Source organism: Drosophila gunungcola, unplaced genomic scaffold (genome assembly GCF_025200985.1).
Source record: "Drosophila gunungcola strain Sukarami unplaced genomic scaffold, Dgunungcola_SK_2 000054F, whole genome shotgun sequence".
Classification (NCBI taxonomy): domain Eukaryota; kingdom Metazoa; phylum Arthropoda; class Insecta; order Diptera; family Drosophilidae; genus Drosophila; species Drosophila gunungcola.
In genome coordinates, this window is record NW_026453218.1 from 30,816 (window position 1) to 55,433 (window position 24,618).

Here is a 24,618-nt window from a genome sequence, read left to right on the forward strand (position 1 = left end):
CTTCAAGCTGGCCCTCCCTATGAGATGCAGTAAAGAACCTTCCTGAACGGCGTTCCACGCCGCTAATTGGAACCGTTGGCACTGACATATCTATCAACTGCTAGTTTCTCAACTCATTCGACATGTTGCAGCGTGATTTCGCGTACACTTATCGATTCATTTCAAATTGCAGAGCCAAAACATTACCTTCAACCATCTATCTTACCGTTGACGAGATCAGCATAGCGGTGGAGTATGAGGTTCTTAGCCAATGCAACCTTGTCCTCCCAAGAGCAAGCTGATTTTACTTCGTGTTGGTGGAAGGCTTCAAAATGCGAGCTTGGACTACGAGGCTAAGCATCCGATATTGTTACCCAAGGATCATCCGGTCACCAGGGTGATTATCGTCTATTATCCACAGGCTTTGCTTGCTGCTTTACGGCAAAGGTATTGGCCAATTGGAGGCCGATAGTTCGTGGCTAGCGTCATCAACAAATGCGTCAGATGCTTTCGGATTAAGCCTGTGGCTTGGGAACACGTGCTGGGTAGCCTAATAGCAGATCGAGTTCTGCCTCACCCAGTATTTCACACCACAGGAGAGGACTATTGTGGACCGTTCTATCACAAGTCAGAGGCCCGGAACAAAGCACCCCACAAGTGCTACATCGCCGTCTTTGTCTGCTTTTCGACGAAGACTGCGCACTTGGAAGTCGTCCAGGATCTCACAACGGATTCTTTTATTGCAGCTTTGAGAAGATTCATTAGCCTTAGAGGCAGTCCACGTACTGTTTGGAGTGATAATGCGACAAACTTTGTTGGCGCTAAACGAGAGCTAGCGGAACTGAATGAGTTCTTCGGCTTCGATAACTTCTTCCTGCTTAGCGAATGGGCTGTCGGTGCAGCCATCCTAGCCCTTGATGAATTGAGAACTCTTGCATATGAAATTTCTGCCATTCTTAACTCCCGTCCGCTTTGTCCAATTTCAGAAAACGCTGAAAATTTTGAGGTGCTAGCGTCAGCGCATTTCTTAAAAGGTTCCAGCTACACAACGTTTCCTGAGCCTGACGTCACTCATTTTCGCGAAGGCCGGTTAAGCAGTTGGCAAAGAATAACACAAATGCAGCAGCACTTCTGGAAAAGATGGAGCAGAGAGTATTTGTCCCTGTTGCAAGAACGAAGCCAATGTCGGATCAAAACATCAAGGACAATCTTCCACCGACGAAATGGTGAAAGTCATACCCGGAAAAGACGGCGTCGTCAGAGTAGCTGAGGTCCGGACAGCTACAGGTCTTACCAAAAGGGCCGTCACCGAACTAGCCGCTCTGCCTACCGAATCCTATTTGGTTGGAACCGTGCCTCTTCCAACGGGGGGAGTATGTTTAGAGCAGACTAGCACCTAGTAAAATGCTCATATGTGTGCGCTGCACACGCAGGGCTGTTATACAGCTTTGTTCTTCGTTTTTCTTATCTCGCTACATTTGTCGCGTTATCTATTCAGCTGAGCTACATCGAAAACACGTAAAAAAATTTGAAGTCAAGTTTTTGGCAAGTCAGTTAAACAAAATCACTGCAACTCCGAGCACATCTAATAAAATCAAGAACTAATTTCAATTGAATCTATCGTGCGTTTAATTTCTATTTGGTTGTTTTCCCCATAAACAATATTATAATATTAAATCCAGGGAACAGTACTTCTCGACCAATAATAATATCATTCTTCAAATACTCATTGTCCAAAACATGAAACAAAACTTCAATACAGTGTTGGTTAATTCTTACGTTGCTAAGTTTGTAATATGCTACATATGCCGCCACTACCAATACCCGCTTTTTTATGGTGACCAAGTGCGCTCCTATCGCTACTGTTCATAGCATGAGACGAAGGATGATTTTGCTGCTGACATTCCATTATGTTGTGGCCTTATTTTCCACAAAAATGGCACTTGATTGTTCAAAGCTTCGGACGCTTTATGTCAGGTGAAGATATTTCCTCTTGCAAGGTTTTTTTCTTTTGTTGAATGTGAATGCTTTAAGCTCGGTTTGCAATTCACTTCTGGTGCGCATATTTGAAGTAAAGGTTAGGCGCTGCAATCTGTTATCAACGTGAGCCATCTTCGCTAGCGTCACAGAAACTGCAATTTCCTACACATTCATGTCACGCCATTTCGTGATAAGAGACGTCATCATTCGACTAGCATAATTGGAGAGACATTCGCCATCGGTCGGACAATTAGCTAACATTGACAGAAACATAGCCGCTGGCGTTTCTACACTGCCAAAACGCTGCATGAAAAGTTCTTTAAATTCGTCCCAAGTTATGTCAGGATAACAAGTTTGTGCAAGCCACTGTGACGCACTACATTCCGACGATGGTATTTTCTGCCAAAATTATATTTACTGTAGAGCACCACGCCGATGCGACGACACCATCAAACCACAATTGTTTTTTTATTTGTTGTTTCAGGTGTCGCTGATTGTACAGCTTTGATAAGCTCGATCAAATTTTTATTTTGCATTTCCATTAAAATTCGCCATGGTCCATCTGATTCATCGAGCCAGATCCCACTTCTGATTTTGCAGCATTGTTATTATTTTCCGACATTGTATAGCGCAGCGAGTTTCGGTTTCACACGCACGAAATCCTAAACGCAACTACCAGCGTCATCCCTTTGTCTTTCTGTGCTTACCACCGAACCACACTCGGCGACAGCGACACAACGCTGTCCCCCGCTAAAACGGTACTTCTTAAGCGACAACATTCAGACAACCAAACACAGCACCGTTAGAGGCTGATGCAATATTACTATAATGATGAAATTAGTCTTCTGGTGAAATTTCAGAGACTGTATACCCATACACTCATACCAAAATCCACACACTCTTAGTGTGCGCCCACATATATATATATGTCGGAGAGTATGTAGTGCAGCATCTCGACAGGTATGACCATGGGTTGTGCTGGTATACTAGATACTAGTTTTGGTAGAATGGGGACTCAGTTTGCGAGCTGAGGCCGAATGTGGCTTCGTATGCGTTGTTAGGTTTGGTCTCTCTTTTTTATTCTTCTGGTTTTTAGCGTGGCGTGAGATAGACACGTGAGTGATCCTTAAGAGACAATAATGAGCAACAACGGCATCAAAGACTCGCTGCATTCGCCAGAATTAAGTTCAGAAAATCAAGAACCGAACGATCAAGTAAACAGCAATGACGACTTACAAGGGGATGACTTTAGTTCTCCGACATCAGAAGTGGGATTCGGCCCTAACCAAACTTTGTCAAGGGATGTCTTCGCGTTGTTGGAGCAACAATACCGGAATTTTCTGGAACTGGTTAAGAAGCTACAGATGCCTGCAAGCACAGTACAACAGACTAGCGAGATTTGCTTGCGGCCCAGTGGTTATCACAAATATGCTACCCAGGAATAACATGGCAACAGTTTCGGCAATTGTTTGAGCAGCGATACGAGACTTTAGAGACGCCAGCTCCTGTTAATTTTCATCTTCTGAATAGTCGCCCAAGGAACGGTGAGATCTTGCGTGTTTTTGCCAGTCGCAGCGTGACGTCACTGTGCACAAAATTGCGTAAATCATGCTTTCGGCAAGTCAGTTATACAAAATCACTGCAACTATAATATGCAATAACTTCAATTGAACCTATCGTGCGTTTAATTTCTAATTCTATACTAAAGGGTGGCTTTTTGGTTGTTTTCCCTATAAACATTTTGGTGACCCCGAAGTGATATTCGTTTAATCGAAGTCTGCATGTCGGTTTTAAACATTGTTTAATATCGTTTAAGCAATACATTTTTTTCGCTGTCGTTTGCTGCATCTCGGTCACAAACACACGAACACTTTAAGTGCGCGCTGCCGGCCGGCCGTTTGTTTTTTTTTTTGCGCATTTTCGCGCTGTGAAAGAAGCAAAATTGTGTTGTGCTGCAAACATTAAACATAAAAGGAATCTCAATTAATTGTTTTTAAACGCGTATATTGCATACATATATGTGTAAATAGCCGTGTATGTGTATGGTCACATACATTACTTTGCCAAGTCAGTGCGCTGTTGCTAGGCAACAATTTCGGTGAAAAGAACAAAAACAAAGTCAAAGGTTCCGTTACGTTGTTGGCGACGCTCGGTTCATTAACATTTGCGCGGTAACAGGCATAGGGTGTTGCCTGCCCTCTAAATCCGGTCAGACAATTAAAAAATGGTTAGCCCAGGTGCCACATTTTTTGTTGCCTCACCATTCTGTTCAGAAGCTTGAAAGCACTACCACTAAACTTCGTGTCGTCTTTGATGGTTCTGCTAAAACTACATCTGGGATAGCTCTAAACGACTTGCTTCTGGCAGGACCAACAATTCAGCAAAAAAATCTATAATATATTGCTTCGGTTTAGATTTTTTAAAGTAGTTCTTTGTCGAGACATCTGCAAGATGTACCGCTGCGTTCATGTTTCGTACCCTGATGACTTTTTGCAATGTATCATTTGGCGAGAGAACTCCACAGATAAATTTAGTGTTTATAAACTAAACAAGGTAACTTATGGAACCAAGTCGGCTGCCTTCTTGGCTATAAGAGTCATGCATCAGCTCTCTTATGTTGAAGAGGAATCATTTCCAGTTGGATCAAAAATCGTCCGTAGAGATTTCTATGTGGACGATCTAATCTCTGGTGGCGATTCAGTTAAAGAGGTGAAAGAAATTCGTCATCAGGTAAAGGAGCTACTGGCGCGCGGCCACTTTCCGTTCCGAAAATGGTGTTCGAATGAAGCAAGCGCTCTCGAAGGAGAGTCTGATCGCGATAAAGAGCAATTGATTAAATTCCACGACGGATTTGGGGTCGGTCTGGGATCCATCTTCGGATAATCTTCTCTTTAACTTTTCACAAATTTTATCAGGTTAACGAGCAACAAAACGGATTGTGTTGTCAACAATTACGAAATTTTTTGATCCGCTTGGTTTAATAGCACCCATTGTTACAAAATCCAAAATTTTTTAAATTTAACATGGATTGTGGTGACATACTGCCAGAGCCCCTTCTTTCGTCATGGGGGGAGTTGACCTCTCAGTTGTCGATCGTCCAGAACCTAAAATTTCCACGATTTGTAATGCAATCGCAGGCTTCCGTCGAGATGCACGGATTCTATGATGCTAGCACAGCAGCTTACGGCGCGTGCTTATATTTGCGGGCGGAGGCCAATGGAAACGCTGAAGCACATTTACTCTGCGCCAAGTCTAGAGTAGCTCCCTTAAAAGCTTTAACAAAACCAAGATTAGAACTTTCAGCAGCGTGTTTATTGGCTGTGCTTATCGTAAACGTTAAGAAACCCATAGGTTTTGATTGCACCTTTCACTGCTGGTCGGACTCGTCTATTGTGTTGGCTTGGATTCGGCAACCTCCGAGGGAGTTCAACGTATTTGTGTCTAATAGAATCGAGAAAATCCAGGAAATGACGAAAGGTATGGCTTGGCATCATGTTTCAACAGACTTGAATCCGGCGGATGTGGTATCTCGCGGATGTACCCCAAAGAATTGCTGGAGCACTCCCTTTGGGCAAATGGACCTCCATTTCTACTGAAAGGAGCGTCAAGCTGGCCCTCCCTATGAGATGCAGTAAAGAACCTTCCTGAACGGCGTTCCACGCCGCTAATTGGAACCGTTGGCACTGACATATCTATCAACTGCTAGTTTCTCAACTCATTTGACATGTTGCAGCGTGATTTCGCGTACACTTATCGATTCATTTCAAATTGCAGAGCCAAAACATTACCTTCAACCATCTATCTTACCGTTGACGAGATCAGCATAGCGGTGGAGTATGAGGTTCTTAGCCAATGCAAACCTTGTCCTCCCAAGAGCAAGCTGATTTTACTTCGTGTTGGTGGAAGGCTTCAAAATGCGAGCTTGGACTACGAGGCTAAGCATCCGATATTGTTACCCAAGGATCATCCGGTCACCAGGGCGATTATCGTCTATTATCCACAGGCTTTGCTTGCTGCTTTACGGCAAAGGTATTGGCCAATTGGAGGCCGATAGTTCGTGGCTAGCGTCATCAACAAATGCGTCAGATGCTTTCGGATTAAGCCTGTGGCTTGGGAACACGCGATGGGTAGCCTAATAGCAGATCGAGTTCAGCCTAACCCAGTATTTCACACCACAGGAGTGGACTATTGTGGACCGTTCTATCACAAGTCAGAGGCCCGGAACAAAGCACCCCACAAGTGCTACATCGCCGTCTTTGTCTGCTTTTCGACGAAGACTGCGCACTTGGAAGTCGTCCAGGATCTCACAACGGATTCTTTCATTGCAGCTTTGAGAAGATTCATTAGTCTCAGAGGCAGTCCACGTACTGTTTGGAGTGATAATGCGACAAACTTTGTTGGCGCTAAACGAGAGCTAGCGGAACTGAATGAGTTCTTCGGCTTCGATAACTTCTTCCTGCTTAGCGAATGGGATTGATTGGAAGTTCATACCCCCGCGTGCCCCACATTTCGGTGGTCTATGGGAGGCAGATGTAAAATCGGAAAAATTTCACTTCTTCCGAGCTGTCGGTGCAGCCATCCTAGCCCTTGATGAATTGAGAACTCTTGCATATGAAATTTCTGCCATTCTTAACTCCCGTCCGCTTTGTCCAATTTCAGAAAACGCTGAAAATTTTGAGGTGCTAGCGTCAGCGCATTTCTTAAAAGGTTCCAGCTACACAACGTTTCCTGAGCCTGACGTCACTCATTTTCGCGAAGGCCGGTTAAGCAGTTGGCAAAGAATAACACAAATGCAGCAGCACTTCTGGAAAAGATGGAGCAGAGAGTATTTGTCCCTGTTGCAAGAACGAAGCCAATGTCGGATCAAAACATCAAGGACAATCTTCCACCGACGAAATGGTGAAAGTCATACCCGGAAAAGACGGCGTCGTCAGAGTAGCTGAGGTCCGGACAGCTACAGGTCTTACCAAAAGGGCCGTCACCGAACTAGCCGCTCTGCCTACCGAATGCTATTTGGTTGGAACCGTGCCTCTTCCAACGGGGGGAGTATGTTTAGAGCAGACTAGCACCTAGTAAAATGCTCATATGTGTGCGCTGCACACGCAAGGCTGTTATACAGCTTTGTTCTTCGTTTTTCTTATCTCGCTACATTTGTCGCGTTATCTATTCAGCTGAGCTACATCGAAAACACGTAAAAAAATTTGAAGTCAAGTTTTTGGCAAGTCAGTTAAACAAAATCACTGCAACTCCGAGCACATCTAATAAAATCAAGAACTAATTTCAATTGAATCTATCGTGCGTTTAATTTCTATTTGGTTGTTTTCCCCATAAACAATATTATAATATTAAATCCAGGGAACAGTACTTCTCGACCAATAATAATATCATTCTTCAAATACTCATTGTCCAAAACATGAAACAAAACTTCAATACAGTGTTGGTTAATTCTTACGTTGCTAAGTTTGTAATATGCTACATATGCCGCCACTACCAATACCCGCTTTTTTATGGTGACCAAGTGCGCTCCTATCGCTACTGTTCATAGCATGAGACGAAGGATGATTTTGCTGCTGACATTCCATTATGTTGTGGCCTTATTTTCCACAAAAATGGCACTTGATTGTTCAAAGCTTCGGACGCTTTATGTCAGGTGAAGATATTTCCTCTTGCAAGGTTTTTTTCTTTTGTTGAACGTGAATGCTTTAAGCTCGGTTTGCAATTCACTTCTGGTGCGCATATTTGAAGTAAAGGTTAGGCGCTGCAATCTGTTATCAACGTGAGCCATCTTCGCAAGCGTCACAGAAACTGCAATTTCCTATACATTCATGTCACGCCATTTCGTGATAAGAGACGTCATCATTCGACTAGCATAATTGGAGAGACATTCGCCATCGGTCGGACAATTAGCTAACATTGACAGAAACATAGCCGCTGGAGTTTCTACACTGCCAAAACGCTGCATGAAAAGTTCTTTAAATTCGTCCCAAGTTATGTCAGGATAACAAGTTTGTGCAAGCCACTGTGACGCACTACATTCCGACGATGGTATTTTCTGCCAAAATTATATTTACTGTAGAGCACCTCGCCGATGCGACGACACCATCAAGGTCCGCGTTGAATTTTGGTAACACAATTGTTTTTTTATTTGTTGTTTCAGGTGTCGCTGATTGTACAGCTTTGATAAGCTCGATCAAATTTTTATTTTGCATTTCCATTAAAATTCGCCATGGTCCATCTGATTCATTAGGTAGCGAGCCAGATCCCACTTCTGATTTTGCAGCATTGTTATTATTTTCCGACATTGTATAGCGCAGCGAGTTTCGGTTTCACACGCACAAAATCCTAAACGCAACTACCAGCGTCATCCCTTTGTCTTTCTGTGCTTACCACCGAACCACACTCGGCGACAGCGACACAACGCGGTACTTCTTAAGCGACAACATTCAGACAACCAAACACAGCACCGTTAGAGGCTGATGCAATATTACTATAATGATGAAATTAGTCTTCTGGTGAAATTCCAGAGACTGTATACCCATACACTCATACCAAAATCCACACACTCTTAGTGTGCGCCCACATATATATATATGTCGGAGAGTATGTAGTGCAGCATCTCGACAGGTATGACCATGGGTTGTGCTGGTATACTAGATACTAGTTTTGGTAGAATGGGGACTCAGTTTGCGAGCTGAGGCCGAATGTGGCTTCGTATGCGTTGTTAGGTTTGGTCTCTCTTTTTTATTCTTCTGGTTTTTAGCGTGGCGTGAGATAGACACGTGAGTGATCCTTAAGAGACAATAATGAGCAACAACGGCATCAAAGACTCGCTGCATTCGCCAGAATTAAGTTCAGAAAATCAAGAACCGAACGATCAAGTAAACAGCAATGACGACTTACAAGGGGATGACTTTAGTTCTCCGACATCAGAAGTGGGATTCGGCCCTAACCAAACTTTGTCAAGGGATGTCTTCGCGTTGTTGGAGCAACAATACCGGAATTTTCTGGAACTGGTTAAGAAGCTACAGATGCCTGCAAGCACAGTACAACAGACTAGCGAGATTTGCTTGCGGCCCAGTGGTTATCACAAATATGCTACCCAGGAATAACATGGCAATAGTTTCGGCAATTGTTTGAGCAGCGATACGAGACTTTAGAGACGCCAGCTCCTGTTAATTTTAATCTTCTGAATAGTCGCCCAAGGAACGGTGAGATCTTGCGTGTTTTTGCCAGTCGCAGCGTGACGTCACTGTGCACAAAATTGCGTAAATCATGCTTTCGGCAAGTCAGTTATACAAAATCACTGCAACTATAATATGCAATAACTTCAATTGAACCTATCGTGCGTTTAATTTCTAATTCTATACTAAAGGGTGGCTTTTTGGTTGTTTTCCCTATAAACATTTTGGTGACCCCGAAGTGATATTCGTTTAATCGGAGTCTGCATGTCGGTTTTAAACATTGTTTAATATCGTTTAAGCAATACATTTTTTTCGCTGTCGTTTGCTGCATCTCGGTCACAAACACACGAACACTTTAAGTGCGCGCTGCCGGCCGGCCGTTTGTTTTTTTTTTTGCGCATTTTCGCGCTGTGAAAGAAGCAAAATTGTGTTGTGCTGCAAACATTAAACATAAAAGGAATCTCAATTAATTGTTTTTAAACGCGTATATTGCATACATATATGTGTAAATAGCCGTGTATGTGTATGGTCACATACATTACCTTGCCAAGTCAGTGCGCTGTTGCTAGGCAACAATTTCGGTGAAAAGATCAAAAACAAAGTCAAAGGTTCCGTTACGTTGTTGGCGACGCTCGGTTCATTAACATTTGCGCGGTAACAGGCATAGGGTGTTTCCTGCCCTCTGAATCCGGTCAGACAATTAAAAAATGGTTAGCCCAGGAGACGCGATTCAGCCTCAAAATGATGCTCCCAGTGACATCGAGTTTTACCGAGCCAAAGTGCGTTCAGTTTTGCGGAAGTTAAACGCAATGAAAGATTATTAAACTGCTGGAGCTAGTGAGCAGTTTGATGAATCTGATGTCCGCGCGCGGCTGGAATGGGGAACTCTATGAACTTGGAATTCGATTCTGCACAGACTTCGCTGGAAAACCCGGACTTTTCGGAGGTAAGTAAAGATACGCGGTTTGAATTTTCCACAATCTTAATGGATTTAAAGGCGAAGCTAAATCGGGCCTTAGCAGCTCTGCGCAAACTGCATTTGCCGGGTTCCACAGCGGCCAATTTGATATTATAAACAATGCGGATCTTTCTTTCAGATTTAGGAAGCCTCGATAGCCAAATCTAGAGATTGCTCGTTTTCAAGGATCGTACTCAGAATGGCCGGACTTTATTGCAACTTTTACCACGGTCATTGGAAATGATCACGAGCTAAGTGATATTGAAAAATTACAATATTTGAGGTCCTCTTTAGGCGGCGTGGCTTTGGAAACCGTACGATCGCTCGAGCCCTCAAATGAAAATTATAAAACACAAATTCTGGATGGGTTTCTCATTCATATCGTGACACACAAGCTGGATCAAAGGACCCGTGAAAAATGGGAAGATGATTTGTCAATCTCTGAGCTATCTACCTGGGCTGCTATGGAGTGCAGGATGATGGAAAACTTGGACCAAGCCGTGGTAATTCAAACACCACATCATCAGGTGGGAAAGAGCCCAAGTGTACTGATTACGTCTGCTACTAACTCAAAACATCCAATTTGCCTATTTTGCGATGCTAGAGATCATTATTTGCCAAAATGCTCCCGATTTTGAAGCTTGAGTCCCAATCTTCGATATAGAGAAGCAAAGCAAATGCACCTTTGCCTCAACCATCCGACCCATCTATAAGCTCTCAGCCATTTTCATCGACTTCATCATCACTAGTGTCATGCTCATCTCCATTATCACAACCTAATCACCATTTAACGCACTCTCCACCACAAACCTTAAATACAATGCCAATGAATTACGTGCTGCTTCCAACTGATATAATCTACGTAAAAAATAGAGTCGGTGCATTTATGCCTTGCCGAGCAATATAGATTCAGCTTCTCAGTTAAACTTTATTACTACGCGCCTAGCTAGCTAACTTAATTTGAAACTTAGACAATAGCACACACTTATTTCTGGGAAAGGGGAATCTTCCATGAACTCTGATAAGGCAGTCGATATTCTGGCGCAATCACGGGATGCAAGCTATCGTGCGTCATTCGCAGCTGTTGTAACCCATAGTATCACTGATTACCAGCCAAATTTCAATATAAACACTGCAGGATGGAGGATGCCACAAAACATTTCGCTAGCTGACCCTCATTTCAACCAATCACAACGAATTGATCTTTTAATTGGCGCTGGTCTGTTTTTCGAAATAATCGCTAAAGGGAAAATTCATTTGGATGGCATCTTGCATACGCTTCAAAACACCAAGCTTGGTTGGATATTTTCTGGAGGGATGTCAAGTATGCTAAATCTTGGCTGTAAAGCGGTTTTAGGAGATTGAAGACTTCAGATCAGAAAAACCATCGATGCTGGCCGAGGACTTACGATGCGAGCAGCATTTCAAAGAAAAATATTCGGTTCGCCTTTTATCCACTTTAGGGTTCGAATTTTTGGGTAACTCCTACTGTCTGGCCCGTCGGCGTTTCAAAAGTTTGGAATCAAAATTAAATAAAAACCCCAATCTGAAAGCGCAGTATTCGGCATTTCTACAAGAGTACCTCAACTTAGGCCACATGTCTCTCGCATTAAGGGATCCAGCGGTGCCACAATTTTTGTTGCCTCACCATTCTGTTCAGAAGCTTGAAAGCACTACCACTAAACTTCGTGTCGTCTTTGATGGTTCTGCTAAAACTACATCTGGGATAGCTCTAAACGACTTGCTTCTGGCAGGACCAACAATTCAGCAAAAAATCTTTAATATATTGCTTCGGTTTAGATTTTTTAAAGTAGTTCTTTGTGGAGACATCTGCAAGATGTACCGCTGCGTTCGTGTTTCGTACCCTGATGACTTTTTGCAATGTATCATTTGGCGAGAGAACTCCACAGATAAAATTAGTGTTTATAAACTAAACAAGGTAACTTATGGAACCAAGTCGGCTGCCTTCTTGGCTATAAGAGTCATGCATCAGCTCTCTTATGTTGAAGAGGAATCATTTCCAGTTGGATCAAAAATCGTCCGTAGAGATTTCTATGTGGACGATCTAATCTCTTTCTGAAAACTACAGTTCGGTACATTGGTTATGAGGTAAAAGCGGCGGAGACACGTCCAAATTAAAGCAAAATCGAAATTAATCGCTACATTAAGACAGTTCATCGGTTTGGTGTAGTATTTTCGCAAATTTGCTCCGGGGTTTTCACAATTTTTGACGCCTTTGTATTTTTTCACATCTGAAAATAATAGCTTGTTTTGGAGTGCAGAGCACGAAGAAATTAGCAAGGAATAATCACTGTATTAACGAACAAGCCAGTGTTGATTATTTTTTATCCTTAGTTTCCAATTGAAGCTTTTACTAAGTTTGTTTATTTGTTTCGCACCTTCTCTATTGATGCTAATACTTGTATTAACCTACTGGAATCTACGATATCCTTTTTTTTTGTGCCAACACGTCTAAAGCTTAACAGGTTCAAAGTTTATGCAATTTGGTTCTTATCAATATATAGATGTACATTTAATTGCCACAGGTGTAAATCGAGCCAACGGTCAAGTTGAAAGGGTTATGAGTACCCTTAAGAATCTGTTGACAGCTGTTGAGACAAGCTCTATGTCGTGGCAAGAAGCACTAGTGGAGGTACAGATGACCCTTAATTTCGCAGTGAATCGTAGTACTAAATGTAGTCCATTAGAACTTTGGATTGGTGAAATGGCTAGGCCTCTGTGGCTAATTCTATAAGCGATACTGAAACTGAAATTGACAAGATATAAGAAAAAAAAATTTGACGAAAGCAAGGCTAAGGTAATTAGATTCAGTGTGGGTGACTTTGTGCTCAAAAAAAGTGCGAAACAGCAAACGAAATTGGATCCAAAGTTTAGAGGGTCTTTCGTTGAGGCATTGGAGAAAGACAACATATTTTAAAATTTACGAAAAAAAAAAAACACGAAAGCTTGAGAAAGTTACCGGATGTGTATATTTCAGAGAGCTTGATGCAAATTTTAATGAACAATGTCTGTTAGAAAAGTCTTTTGAAACAGAAGAGCGTCGTGAAGCCATGTGATTGGCGATGATCGAAGCTTGCTTTAGATATGAGGTTAAAGAATTCGTGAAGCCAAGTATTGGGTGATGGACGAGCGATGTGGTTGATGAATTCGTGAAGCCAAGTATGGGGCGATGGACGAGCGATGTGGTTGATGAATTCGTGAAGCCAAGTATTGGGCGATGGACGAGCGATGTGGTTGAAGAATTCGTGAAGCTTAGTGCTGGGCGATGGACGAGCTGAGAGCGTAATAAAATGCGTGAAGCCAATGTGTTTGGCGATTGATGAATATTCAAAAGTTGGCTAGTATAAGACAAGTTAAGTTTCATGGATTATGACTTAATGATTTGTAATGATAAATTTATAATTTGATAATGTTTAAATTATCTTTTGAATGGAAATTTAAATGAAAGAAATGGTTTATAAGAAAACGTTATAATTTGAAATATTCTTTGAAATTGAGATTACTTGGTTAAGTTTTTCTGAAGTATTCAATAAAATTATAATGTTGGCATGAAACTGAGAGGTTTATTGTAGACACGAGGACGTGTCTATGTCAGAATGGCCGTGTCGGAGAGTCTGTAGTGTAGCATCTCGACAGGTATGACCATGGGTTGTGCTGGGTATACTAGATATACTAGATACTAGCTTTGGTAGAATGGGGACTCAGTTTGCGAGCTGAGGCCGAATGTGGTTTCGTATGCGTTGTTAGGTTTGGTCTCTCTTTATTATTCTTCTGGTTTTTAGCGTGGCGTGAGATAGACACGTGAGTGATCCTTAAGAGACAATAATGAGCAACAACGGCAACAAAGACTCGCTGCATTCGCCAGAATTAAGTTCAGAAAATCAAGAACCGAACGATCAAGTAACCAGCAATGACGACTTACAAGGGGATGACTTTAGTTCTCCGACATCAGAAGTGGGATTCGGCCCTAACCAAACTTTGTCAAGGGATGTCTTAGCGTTGTTGGAGCAACAAAACCGGAATTTTCTGGAATGTTTGTTTGAGCAGCGATACGAGACTTTAGAGACGCCAGCTGCTGTTATTTTTAATCTTTTGAATAGTCGCCCAAGGAACGATGAGAGCTACCCTGTTTTTGCGAATCGCAGCGTGTCGTCACTGTACACAAAATTGCGTAATTTAAATTGTAAACAAATTTCCATCGCTTTGATTCTTGGGCATATGGCTAGTTTCGACCGGCGCTTACAACAATACACACAACGCATGTCAGCAATCGACGTGAGCTGCAAGTATGCGCTGAAGGAGCGTCCTATTGCACCAAACTGGGAACCGGAGACCAAGCGGGCTAAAACTGCGGAACTAAAATGTTATCAGTGTGGAAAACCAGGACATAAAAAGCAAGACTGTAGATCTGGACTAGGATTTAAGTTTTCATCAACTGAAAAGGAGCGGCGTTCTGGGCAGCCTCATCATGGACGGGCAAATGTTACTTGTTACAAATTCCAGGAGCCGGGGCACATTGCCACAAATTGTCCCAAAAAAGTGCAGAATACCGGATTGGGAGTAAGATCGGAAGAGAGTGGAGCTGTGCACTATGGTGGAGCCTAAATTGATGGTGAGGGATTTCCAATAACATTTGATCCGGAAGCTGAGTTTTCATTAATTAAAGAAAGTACAGTACTACTGTACTTCGAAAATCAAGACTAGTATCATTATTGATGGAAATTCTTTGGTAGTTTTGTTTCACATATTACCAGATTGTGGAATCAAAAATAATATTGTCATTGGCTGACAAATATTGGCTCAAAGTTTTTTTGGTATAGTTTTTGTTTTTTTGTATATGACTGGTTGAAGTGAGAGGGCGCTAGTACATGGCAAAAATAGAGAATTAATTGAGTATAAAGTTATTAGTTTCTAAATAAAAAGAATGGTTCAGCAAAACTTTGAGTTGATAATCGGGAATTAAATAAAAATACAGTAGCTGATAAAATTTCATTACCTCTGATATCAGATAAAGTAGCTAGACTTCGGAAAGCAAATTATTTCACTTCTCTTGTCATGTCTAGTGGATATCATCAGATTCCAATACACTCGGAATCAATTAAATACTGCTTTTGTTACACCTGATCGGAAGAACGAATTTCTATTAATGCCATTTGGATTAAAGAACGCTTTCCCTGTGTTTCAAAGAACAGTTGGAAATTGTTATAGAAATTTTAGTGATAGATGGATTTTTATTTAACATTTCAAAATGTTTCTTTCTGAAAACTACAGTTCGGTACATTGGTTATGAGGTAAACGCGGCGAAAAATTAAAGCAAAATCGAAATCAATCGCTACATTACGTATTTTCGAGGTATTTGCACAATTTTTGGACCCTTTGTATTTTCTCACATCAGAAAATAATAGCTTGTTTTGGAGTGTAGAGCACGAAGAAATTAGCAAAAGAATAATCACTGTATAAACGAACAAGCCAGTGTTGATTATTTTTGATCCTTAGTTTCCAATTGATGCTTTTACTAAGTTTATTTAATTATTTTCCTTGTATTAACCCACTGAAATCTACGATAGCCATTTTTGGTGTGACAACACGTCTAATTGCCGATCAGCGGCGAAGCTTGACTGGTTCAAAGTTTATGCAATTTTGTTCTTATCAATTGATTGATGCGTTAGTCGATTCAACGGTCAAGTTGAAAGGGTTATGAGTACCCTTAAGAATCTGTTGACGGCTGTTGAGACAAGCTCTTTGTCGTGGCAAGAAGCACTAGTAGAGGTACAGCTGGCCCTTAATTTCGCAGTTAATCGTAGTACTAAATGTAGTCCATTAGAACTTTTGATTGGTAAAATGGCTAGGCCTCTGGGGCTAATCTGACTTTGTGCTCAAAAACAGTGTGAAACAGCAAATAAATTGGATCCAAAGTATAGAGGGTCTTTCGTTGAGGCATTGGAGGGAGACAACAAGTTTTAAAATTTACGAAAAAAAAAAATATCAAAACACGAAAGTCTGAGAAAGTTACTGGATGTGCAAATTTCAGAGAAGGTTACTTTAGAAATGAGGTTAAAAAATTCGTGAAGCCAAGTATTGGGCGATAGACGAGCGATGTGGTTGATGAATTCGTGAAGCCAAGTATTGGGCGATGGACGAGCGATGTGGTTGATGAATTCGTGAAGCCAAGTATTGGGCGATGGACGAGCGATGTGGTTGAAGAATTCGTGAAGCTTAGTGCTGGGCGATGGACGAGCTGAGAGCGTAATAAAATGCGTGAAGCCAATGTGTTTGGCGATTGATGAATATTCAAAAGTTGGCTAGTATAAGACAAGTTATGTTTCATGGATTATGACTTAATGATTTGTAATGATAAATTTATAATTTGATAATGTTTAAATTATCTTTTGAATGGAAATGTAAATGAAAGAAATGGTTTATAAGAAAACGTTATGATTTGAAATATTCTTTGAAATTAAGATTACTTGGTTAAGTTTTTCTGAAGTATTCAATAAAATTATAATGTTGAAATGAAACTAAAAGGTTTATTGTAGACACGAGGACGTGTCTATGTCAGAATGGCCGTGTCGGAGAGTATGTAATGCAGCATCTCGACAGGTATGACCATGGGTTGTGCTGGTATACTAGATACTAGTTTCAATTTAAAATTTATTTCTTAGGAGGAAATATCCAACAGTTGTTGTCTTCTTAACTCAAAGTTGCAAAAACATTGTTAAAATTAAAACAAAAATCTTTGAGTTATTTCGTGCAACACAGCTGATTTCCACGGGAGTTGTTCAACACTTTTGTTGGTCTGTTTCCATCACTGCCTTTACAACAAGTAGAACTTATTTTTGATTTAAGACATTAAATTTGTGCACCAAAAATGCACAAGGCTTAGGAACAGCAGCGGGCCATATGATGATCAGAGATTTTCCTGCAAATCTAAGGCAAATCATAGGCTTTTGTTAAGAGCAGTAGCGGCAGTCAGCTGTTTTATTTTCCCCCAAATAGTAATTTTCCTAGTAAATTTGCTAGCAAGCAAGGGAAACTTTTTATGTTAAACGAAATTCCATCAATGATAACGAATTCACTTCCGAGTGAAAACAGGCCGAGGAACAGGCCTGATAAATTTGTAATGTGGCGGCCAGATAGGTGTAAGCCGCTCAGGTTGCACATCGACTTATTGTGTTCGCTTTTACGTTTAATACTAAGCTAAAACAATTTAGTTTTTAACGACCCTTTTTCGGGAGGCGGTAAAGCTCGCCGTGGCCAGGGTTCAAGACAGAAATTTAATATCTCTTTAGATCGGTTTACCTCCCTTTCCCCAAAGAATAACACAAATCGAACGCTACAGAGAATGGCTATATTTAATAAGTTAAAAGATTGATTATGATTTTGATATAAAAAAAATCAAACTTTTCTTTGTTGAGTTAGATTAAAAACTGATTTACTTAGGTTAAACAATTGTTTTTTATAGCTACGCGCCGATCCATCGCTTCCGCCGTCCCTGCCGCTGTTGGTGATTCTGCTGACGTTCTTTCATATTATTGGTTGCTGCTCTTGGCCGTTGCCGTTGACCAAACTTAATCGTAATTGGCCAGTGCATTTTAATTATTGGTTTTATTGTATGCACTTAGTTGAATTCGATCAACCTTGGAAATTGGCTGTTCTGCATTCCCACGATCGCTGACCAAAAGGTGCAAGCTTAGCGCACTTGTCTAAGTTCGTTTGGACTTTATTGAGGGCATTGCTTTGCTGTTTGTTTTGCAATCGATGCTTATTCTTTTTTTCTGTCTGGGAAATTGTATTATTTTGGGTGTTAACTCTTGCCTCCTTAAATGCGACTGTCCTCGGTCGTAACGTAGTAGAGTACAGGTCCGGAGTGCGTGGGCTTTTCTTACGTCTTCGTAGGAGTTCCGTGATCGATCCTGTTATAAGTAGTAGGAGGATGATGGCGGATCCGTAGCTAATGGAAGATTCTATGGTTGCCTTGCTTCTTAATTTTTCCAACGCTTTTGTGTTGTTAATGTTGAGTTCCTTGACCATTTGTAGTGAGAGAACTTCCTCTAACTAAGTCTTTTCTCCCAATAGTTGGAATAATGGAGGTTCTGGTTCGACTGACTTGAAGACTTGAAGATGGTTTCGCCAGTTGTTACCGTCGAATTACGATATTGTATTGTGAAAGAACCTTGCAGTTGTAGAAGTTTTTCATCGAGTGAGACTGGTCCATTGAAGTTGTTTAGCAGTATGGTGCCTGGTAGTATTTTTTCGAAATCCGGTATATGTTGATTGTTGATCATCTTACAATCTGGTTCTCGAAAGTTTAAAAGAGCGTTTATGCAAGTATCATTGCTTATATCTAAAAAATTTTCTGAATTACAAATTGTCTTATCATTATAGGATTCACAAGGTTTAATTATTGAAAAAATTTGTCTCTTACATTCTAACAAATTTTCATATTTTATATCATTGATTATTTGTGCATTTTTCATTGCTTTAATTTATACAATTTACAGTTCTACAATTATCTGATTTAATGGTTGGGAGGCTAATAATGTAAATAAGGTCGTTGCCATTTGTGGCTAACTTGATTCGAGCAAATTCCAATAATTCGTCTATGATAAAAAATAAGTTATTTTCTTTTTTAAAAATTTCCTCCACTATTTTGTTTTCTGTGTTTGTAAGTACAAATGAATTTATTATGTTAGATTTGACCCATGTAATTGCGTATTTTTTGTTGGTTATTTCTTCTTTTATAAATTGAATTTTATACTTTAAAATATTTGCTTTCTGATTTAAGATTTCTTTCGAGCTCTGGGTAATTTTGAACATTGCATTAGTAGCATTAGTAAGTTGGTTTGTTAATTACTACTTGTCTATTGTTGTTTTCTAGCTGCTCATTTATCGTATCTTCTAAAATCTAATAGTCGTGGTGATCTGACCTATTGCTTCTATTGCAATTTTTTGTCTTTTTTTAGTTTGGAGTATGCGTAATCCGTTTGGATCTGTTTTAGTTCATAGGAAAGATATGGGTGTAATGGATGAGATGAGGTGAGCGAATGAAATGATTCTTCTAACTTCGCCAGAGTTTCTTCATAGCTTTGTAGGTTAAAGATGTGGATGATTTTAAATGTTCCGTCTTGTTTGTGAATTGGAATAGTCGGGGACTGTAGTTATCCCCAAGCATGTTGGTAAAAATAATCTGAAAAATTATGATCTTATATTATTGTTATGTATGATTTTTCCGGTTTGTGTTTTAATGGTGGCTGTTTTGTTTTCCGCCAAATTCTCGGCTTTGTATCTAGGTGTAAGTTTAGTTCCTAACCTTTTATCTATTTTTACGTGTACAGTTTCGCCTGGCTTAAAATGTTTTGGTAATATTTTTCCTTGATTATGGTATTCGAGGTCGGCTGTTTGTTTATTTTTAATTTTCTTTTTTATTTCTTCTCGTTTCTTTTCTATGTCTTCTGTTGAACAAAAGATTGTGCTTCCGATAAATATGTCTAATGGTCTTTCTTTTGTTACAGAATGTATCGATTTATTATATTCCTGAACTGCTTTAAAGGTTAAATCCTCAAATGATATGCTCCCGTTGTCTTCTTTGAGACACCAAATGATTTCAAATAGGGTTGAATGAAACCTTTCTATTTGTCCGTTACTTGTCGATGCGTACGGAGCAGTGGTGTGTAACGATATTTTGAGTTCATCTTCTAACATAAACTTTGTTGCTGCTGAGCCAAATGATAGTTCGTTGTTTATTATTATCCATTTCGGCATACCGAAAGCAAATAACATTTCCCTCAACGGAGCGCCTAAACGATCGCGAGCATCTCTCTTTCGTTGGTTGCGTAGTTCTCTTCAGTTTTTGACAAGGAGCTCGAAAAGAACGTTATTGGCCTATGATTTTGTTCCAATACTGCGCCTATTGCGTAACTTGAAGCGTCAGTAGTCATTTGAAATTCTTTTCCAAAATCTGGATAGGCAAGGATAACCTCCCTGGAGACGAGAGTATTTTTAAGTTTCTCGAATGCTGTAATCGGGTCTTTGCTCAAGTTGATAGCAGTTTTGCTTGACTTGGTCTAAATAAACGGCCTTCTTCGCCTCTTAGAAGAATGGTTAGGGGTTTTGCTATTTTGGCGTAATCTTTTATGAACCGCCTATAATAACCTGTCATGCCCAAAAAGAAACGGAGACCTTTTAATTTTTTTGGAACTGGAAATTTTGTAATCGATTTTATTTTATCTAAGTTGGTTTTTGCTTCATTTTCTGATATTGTACCGCAAGACGTCTACTTCGTTTTTGAAGAAATGGCATTTCTTTATTTGAACCCTCATATTTGCGTTTTGTAGCGTTGAAAATACTCTTTCCAAATTTTTGCCGTGCTCCACTTCGTTTTTGCTAAAGACTATAATATCATCAACGTACACATAGCAAATTTTCCCTATGTATTCTCTCAATATGTCGTCTAACGCTCTTTGAAAAATGGATTGGGAATTTTTCAAACCGAATGGGAGTCTCGTAAATTCATATTTTCCACCATTTACCGCGAATGTTTTTTTTCTATGTCTGTATCTTTCAATGGTATTTGGTGAAAACCACTCTTAAGATCTAATACCGAGAAATACTTGTTGTCCCCAAGCTGTGCAATAATTTCTCCAACTTCGGGAATTGGATACCGATCTGAGATAGTAACTTCAATAAGTTTCCTATAATCAATTACTAATCTGTACTTTCTTTTTCGAACTGACCGAATTTTTTCGGAACTACCCAGACTGGTGCATTATATGGTGATCATGAAGGTCTTATAATACCATCTCTTAGCATCTCAGTTATTTGTTTTTCTACCTACTGATATTGGGTATGGGTAATGTTTTCCGTAAACTGGAGAATCTTATGAAGTTCTGATCTCACCTACTACTTTTGTTGTGTACGCTAACTTTGAATCGGGATCTGCGAAAAGGGTTTTCTGGCTTTGTACGAGGAGTTTTATTATTGATTTTTATGACTTGGTCATATGGCTGACTTGCGGTCCAATTGTATTTACTGCTTGTGTCGCTAGTTGATGAATTTTAATTTTGCGTTTATTTCCGAGATCATTTTTTTTCATTTATCATTTTTTACATCTATTATTGCTCCTAGGCTTTTCATTGTGTCATGGAAGGTTTTCAGTGTGTCTAGTAAAAAGAATTTCATGGATGTATCAGAAGTATTAGCGAGCTTTAGTATTGCGTGTTGTGTTATTTTAGTGTTACCACCGACTGAACTAACTGAAAATGTGTTGTCATTTGGCTTTTGATTTGGTACTGATTGATTTTGAATATTATTTTGATTAGAGCCCGTGTCAATTAAGAATTTTAGAGTTTTTCCGTTCCCCGTGGTTACTTTAATGTAAGGTAGTGAGGAACGATTTATTCTAAAAAATATATCCTTCTTGGTTTTTGGTATCGCTTTGCCATTCCTCCTGAAGTTCGTTAACGTTATTTTCTTCTACCAACTGATAATACTCTTGTTCTGAACTTGATGAAGTTTCATCTGGTTGAATATGGAACTGTCTTGGCGTCTTGTTATTATTTGGAACATAAGCGGTGCTGACAGGACTTTTCCCTGCATAATCATTATTTGCTGGTCTTTTCATATAATTTATATGACGCGATTGAACTGACTGATCTACGTCCATAGGTACCGGTTTCGGTTGTGGTAGTGGCGGAGGTTTTGGTGTGCTATAGGGCGCTACTGCACCGGATTGGTTTGTATAAGGTTGACTATAAGATTTGAATAGGTTAGTTTGAGTAATTGGGGGTTTTCCAGATTGGTTTGGGTTATGGTAGAGATGCGGATGAAAATTTTGTTTGACGGCTACCATCCGATATGGTTGTTGTGGTTTGGGTGGCAGCATGGGTGCCCTCCCTAAAGACAGAGTTTTTGGTGTCTGGTTATTCCTAGCATTTCGGTTCTCTAGTAGACTTCATTAATGTAGAGCGTGTCCTAAGTCATGTGGTTCTTTAATGGCCAGTAATTGTGCTAGGTTTCCATTAAGGCCTCTAAGAAAAGTGTATAAGGCTTTTTCTCTGTACATGGCTGTCAAAAATTGTATAGTTTCTTGTGAGGCATCTAAGCTCCCAATTTGGTTCAGACTTAGTGATAGTTGTAGATAAACTGCCTGATAATATTCATCTATAGTATTGTTACCTTGGTTCAGAGCATAGAGTTGATATTCTAAGGTCTTTAAGTCACGCTTGTCGGCGAAATGTGCAGTAAGGCATTTTGAAATAGCTGTCCAAGCTAAGGGGGTATTATATGATTCTAGTACTGCGTCCGCTTGATATTTTGGTGAACCAATTCTGTTTTCATAGATTTTTAACACCCTCTCCACACTTTTCCTTCATGACGAATATACACTTTTGTTTCCTGAAAAGTCTTTAAGTGTCCGAAAAATGTCTGGTAACTTATCTAACTCACTAAGATTCTGCGTTAATTCTCTTTTAATTGTTTGATCTGTATATTTGGATTAAGTATTTCATTTACTAGGCTACTGAGATTTGCCTCTAAGACTGTTTTTTTTCCTCAATGCCCCTGCTCGGGCGCCAGTTAAAATATTGATTATGAATTTGATATAAAAAAATCAAACTTTTCTTTATTGAGTTGGATTAAGAACTGATTTACCTAGGTTAAACAATTGTTTTTGTTAGCTACGCGTCATCGCTGCCGCCGTCTCTAACGCTGTTGGTGATTCTGCTGACGTTCTTTCATATTATTGGTTTCTGCTTTTGGTCGCCGTTGCAGTTGACCAAACTTAATTGTAATTGGCCAGGGCATTTTAATTATTGTTTTTATTGTATGCCCTTAGTTGAGTTCGATTAACTTTGGAAATTGGGTGTTCTCCATTCCCACGATCGCTGACCAAAAGGTGCAAGCTCAGCGCACGTGGCTAAGTTCGTTTGAGCTTTATTGAGGGCATTGCTTTGCTGTAAGTTGTGCAATAAATGCTCTCTTCTTCGGTTTGGGAAATTGTATTATTGAGGGCATTGCTTTGTTGTTTTTTGCAATCGATGCTTACTCTTTTCTTGTATTATTTTGGGTGTTAACTAATAGTATAGTTGGTTAGGACTACGTTTCTAATTATAATTATATAGGCGCTATGGAAGGGCCTAGTGTGATACTGGTTGCTGGGTTGATGTCGGCGCTGCTGAAGGGCTGAGTGTGGTACTGCTTGCTGAGTGATGTCGGCGCTGCTGAAGGGCCGAGTGTGATACTGTTTGCTGAGTTGAAGTCGGCGCTGCTGAAGGGCCGGTTGTGCACTGATTGGCGTCGTCGTATCTCGTCGTTCGAGTACGTCGGGTTCGTAGTGTTCTGGGACGTTTAGAGGAACGATCTCATTGGGTTTTCTAGTGGGATTTGCCTCTGAACGATCACTCTGAGCGAGACGCATACCCAGTACCCCGAATGGATCACATTCTTAACCAACTCCGCGAGGCAAAATATATAAGCACACTAGATCTGAAAAGTGGCTACTGGCAGATACCGATGGACGAATAAAGTAAACAGATCACTGCTTTTACTGTAACAGGACGCGGTCTGTTTCAGTGGAAAGTAATGCCTTTCGGATTACACACAGCACCAGCGACTTTCCAAAGAGCTCTAGACTCAGTCATGGAACCATTCGCGTTCGCATACCAGGATGACATAGTGGTCATCGGACGCACGAAGCAGGAACCGCGATCCTCAACATGCCAAGTCCACAGACGACAAAGCAGGTACACAGCTTCCTAGGGGTGGCCTCCTGGTACAGAAGATATGTTCCTAACTTCACGGAACTGGCACAACCGCTATACAACCTGGTTAAGAAGGGGACAAAGTTCAAATGGACCGAGGAGACAGAAGAGGCGACAAAAAACTTAAAGAAAGCCCTAACGGAAGCACCGTTCCTGGCTTGTCCTGACTTTGGAAGAACCTTTGTACTTCAGACGGACGCCAGTAACTGCGGGCTAGGAGAAGCACTGACCCAAGAGTATGAAAACGGCGAACACGATATCTTATACGTCAGTCGGAAACTTACAAAAACAGAACAAAACTACTCGGCCACCGAAAAAGAGTGCCTGGCAATATACTGGGGAATCCAGAAAATGAGGATGGCACGGAGGAATACCACTTCGTAGTCATCACTGTCCGATTTTATAAAGAACGGCAACCACAGCGAGGAAACCATCAAACGCCTTCTAGAACTGTCTCAGAAACACATAAGAAGCCCATCACCAGCACCTAACGGAACAGGAAATCAAAGGAAAGGCATTAGTGGGACAACCAACACAAAGGAACAAATCAAGAAAGACCCTATATACCTGCAGGAGCCGAACCCAACGGAGGTTATCAAAGGAAAACCAGTACCCAGGCCCACAAGACCAGAAGGAAATAAAGTGGCCATAATGGGAGTAATACGAAGTTGGGGAGAAGAATATGACGGAACTGGAAACCCGGAAGAGTTCATAAGTAGAACAGAGGAATTGGAAGAGGCAT

The 24,618-nt window shown here is 40.6% G+C and overlaps 2 protein-coding genes across 2 annotated transcripts; both read left to right on the plus strand.

Moving 5' to 3' along the window:
- Nucleotides 1-250: 250 nt before the first annotated feature.
- LOC128264052 (uncharacterized) lies at nucleotides 251-992 on the plus strand. Its single transcript, XM_052999349.1, has 3 exons — nucleotides 251-426; nucleotides 484-871; nucleotides 966-992. The coding sequence occupies exons 1-3, from the start codon at nucleotides 251-253 to the stop codon at nucleotides 990-992; spliced, it is 591 nt and encodes a 196-aa protein (XP_052855309.1).
- A 4,593-nt stretch (nucleotides 993-5,585) lies between these two features.
- On the plus strand, nucleotides 5,586-6,436 carry LOC128264053 (uncharacterized). Its single transcript, XM_052999350.1, has 3 exons — nucleotides 5,586-5,590; nucleotides 5,734-5,988; nucleotides 6,046-6,436. The coding sequence occupies exons 1-3, from the start codon at nucleotides 5,586-5,588 to the stop codon at nucleotides 6,434-6,436; spliced, it is 651 nt and encodes a 216-aa protein (XP_052855310.1).
- The last annotated feature ends 18,182 nt before the right edge of the window (nucleotides 6,437-24,618 follow it).

Bases quoted from the DNA above. Each gene is read 5' to 3' on its own strand.
- LOC128264052 (XM_052999349.1), top strand. From the start codon at position 251: ATGCAACCTTGTCCTCCCAAGAGCAAGCTGATTTTACTTCGTGTTGGT. The intron at 427-483 runs GTATTGGCCAAT...CAAATGCGTCAG, and splicing joins CTTGCTGCTTTACGGCAAAG to ATGCTTTCGGATTAAGCCTG. The intron at 872-965 runs GTCGGTGCAGCC...GTCCAATTTCAG, and splicing joins TCCTGCTTAGCGAATGGGCT to AAAACGCTGAAAATTTTGAG.
- LOC128264053 (XM_052999350.1), top strand. The intron at 5,989-6,045 runs GTATTGGCCAAT...CAAATGCGTCAG, and splicing joins CTTGCTGCTTTACGGCAAAG to ATGCTTTCGGATTAAGCCTG.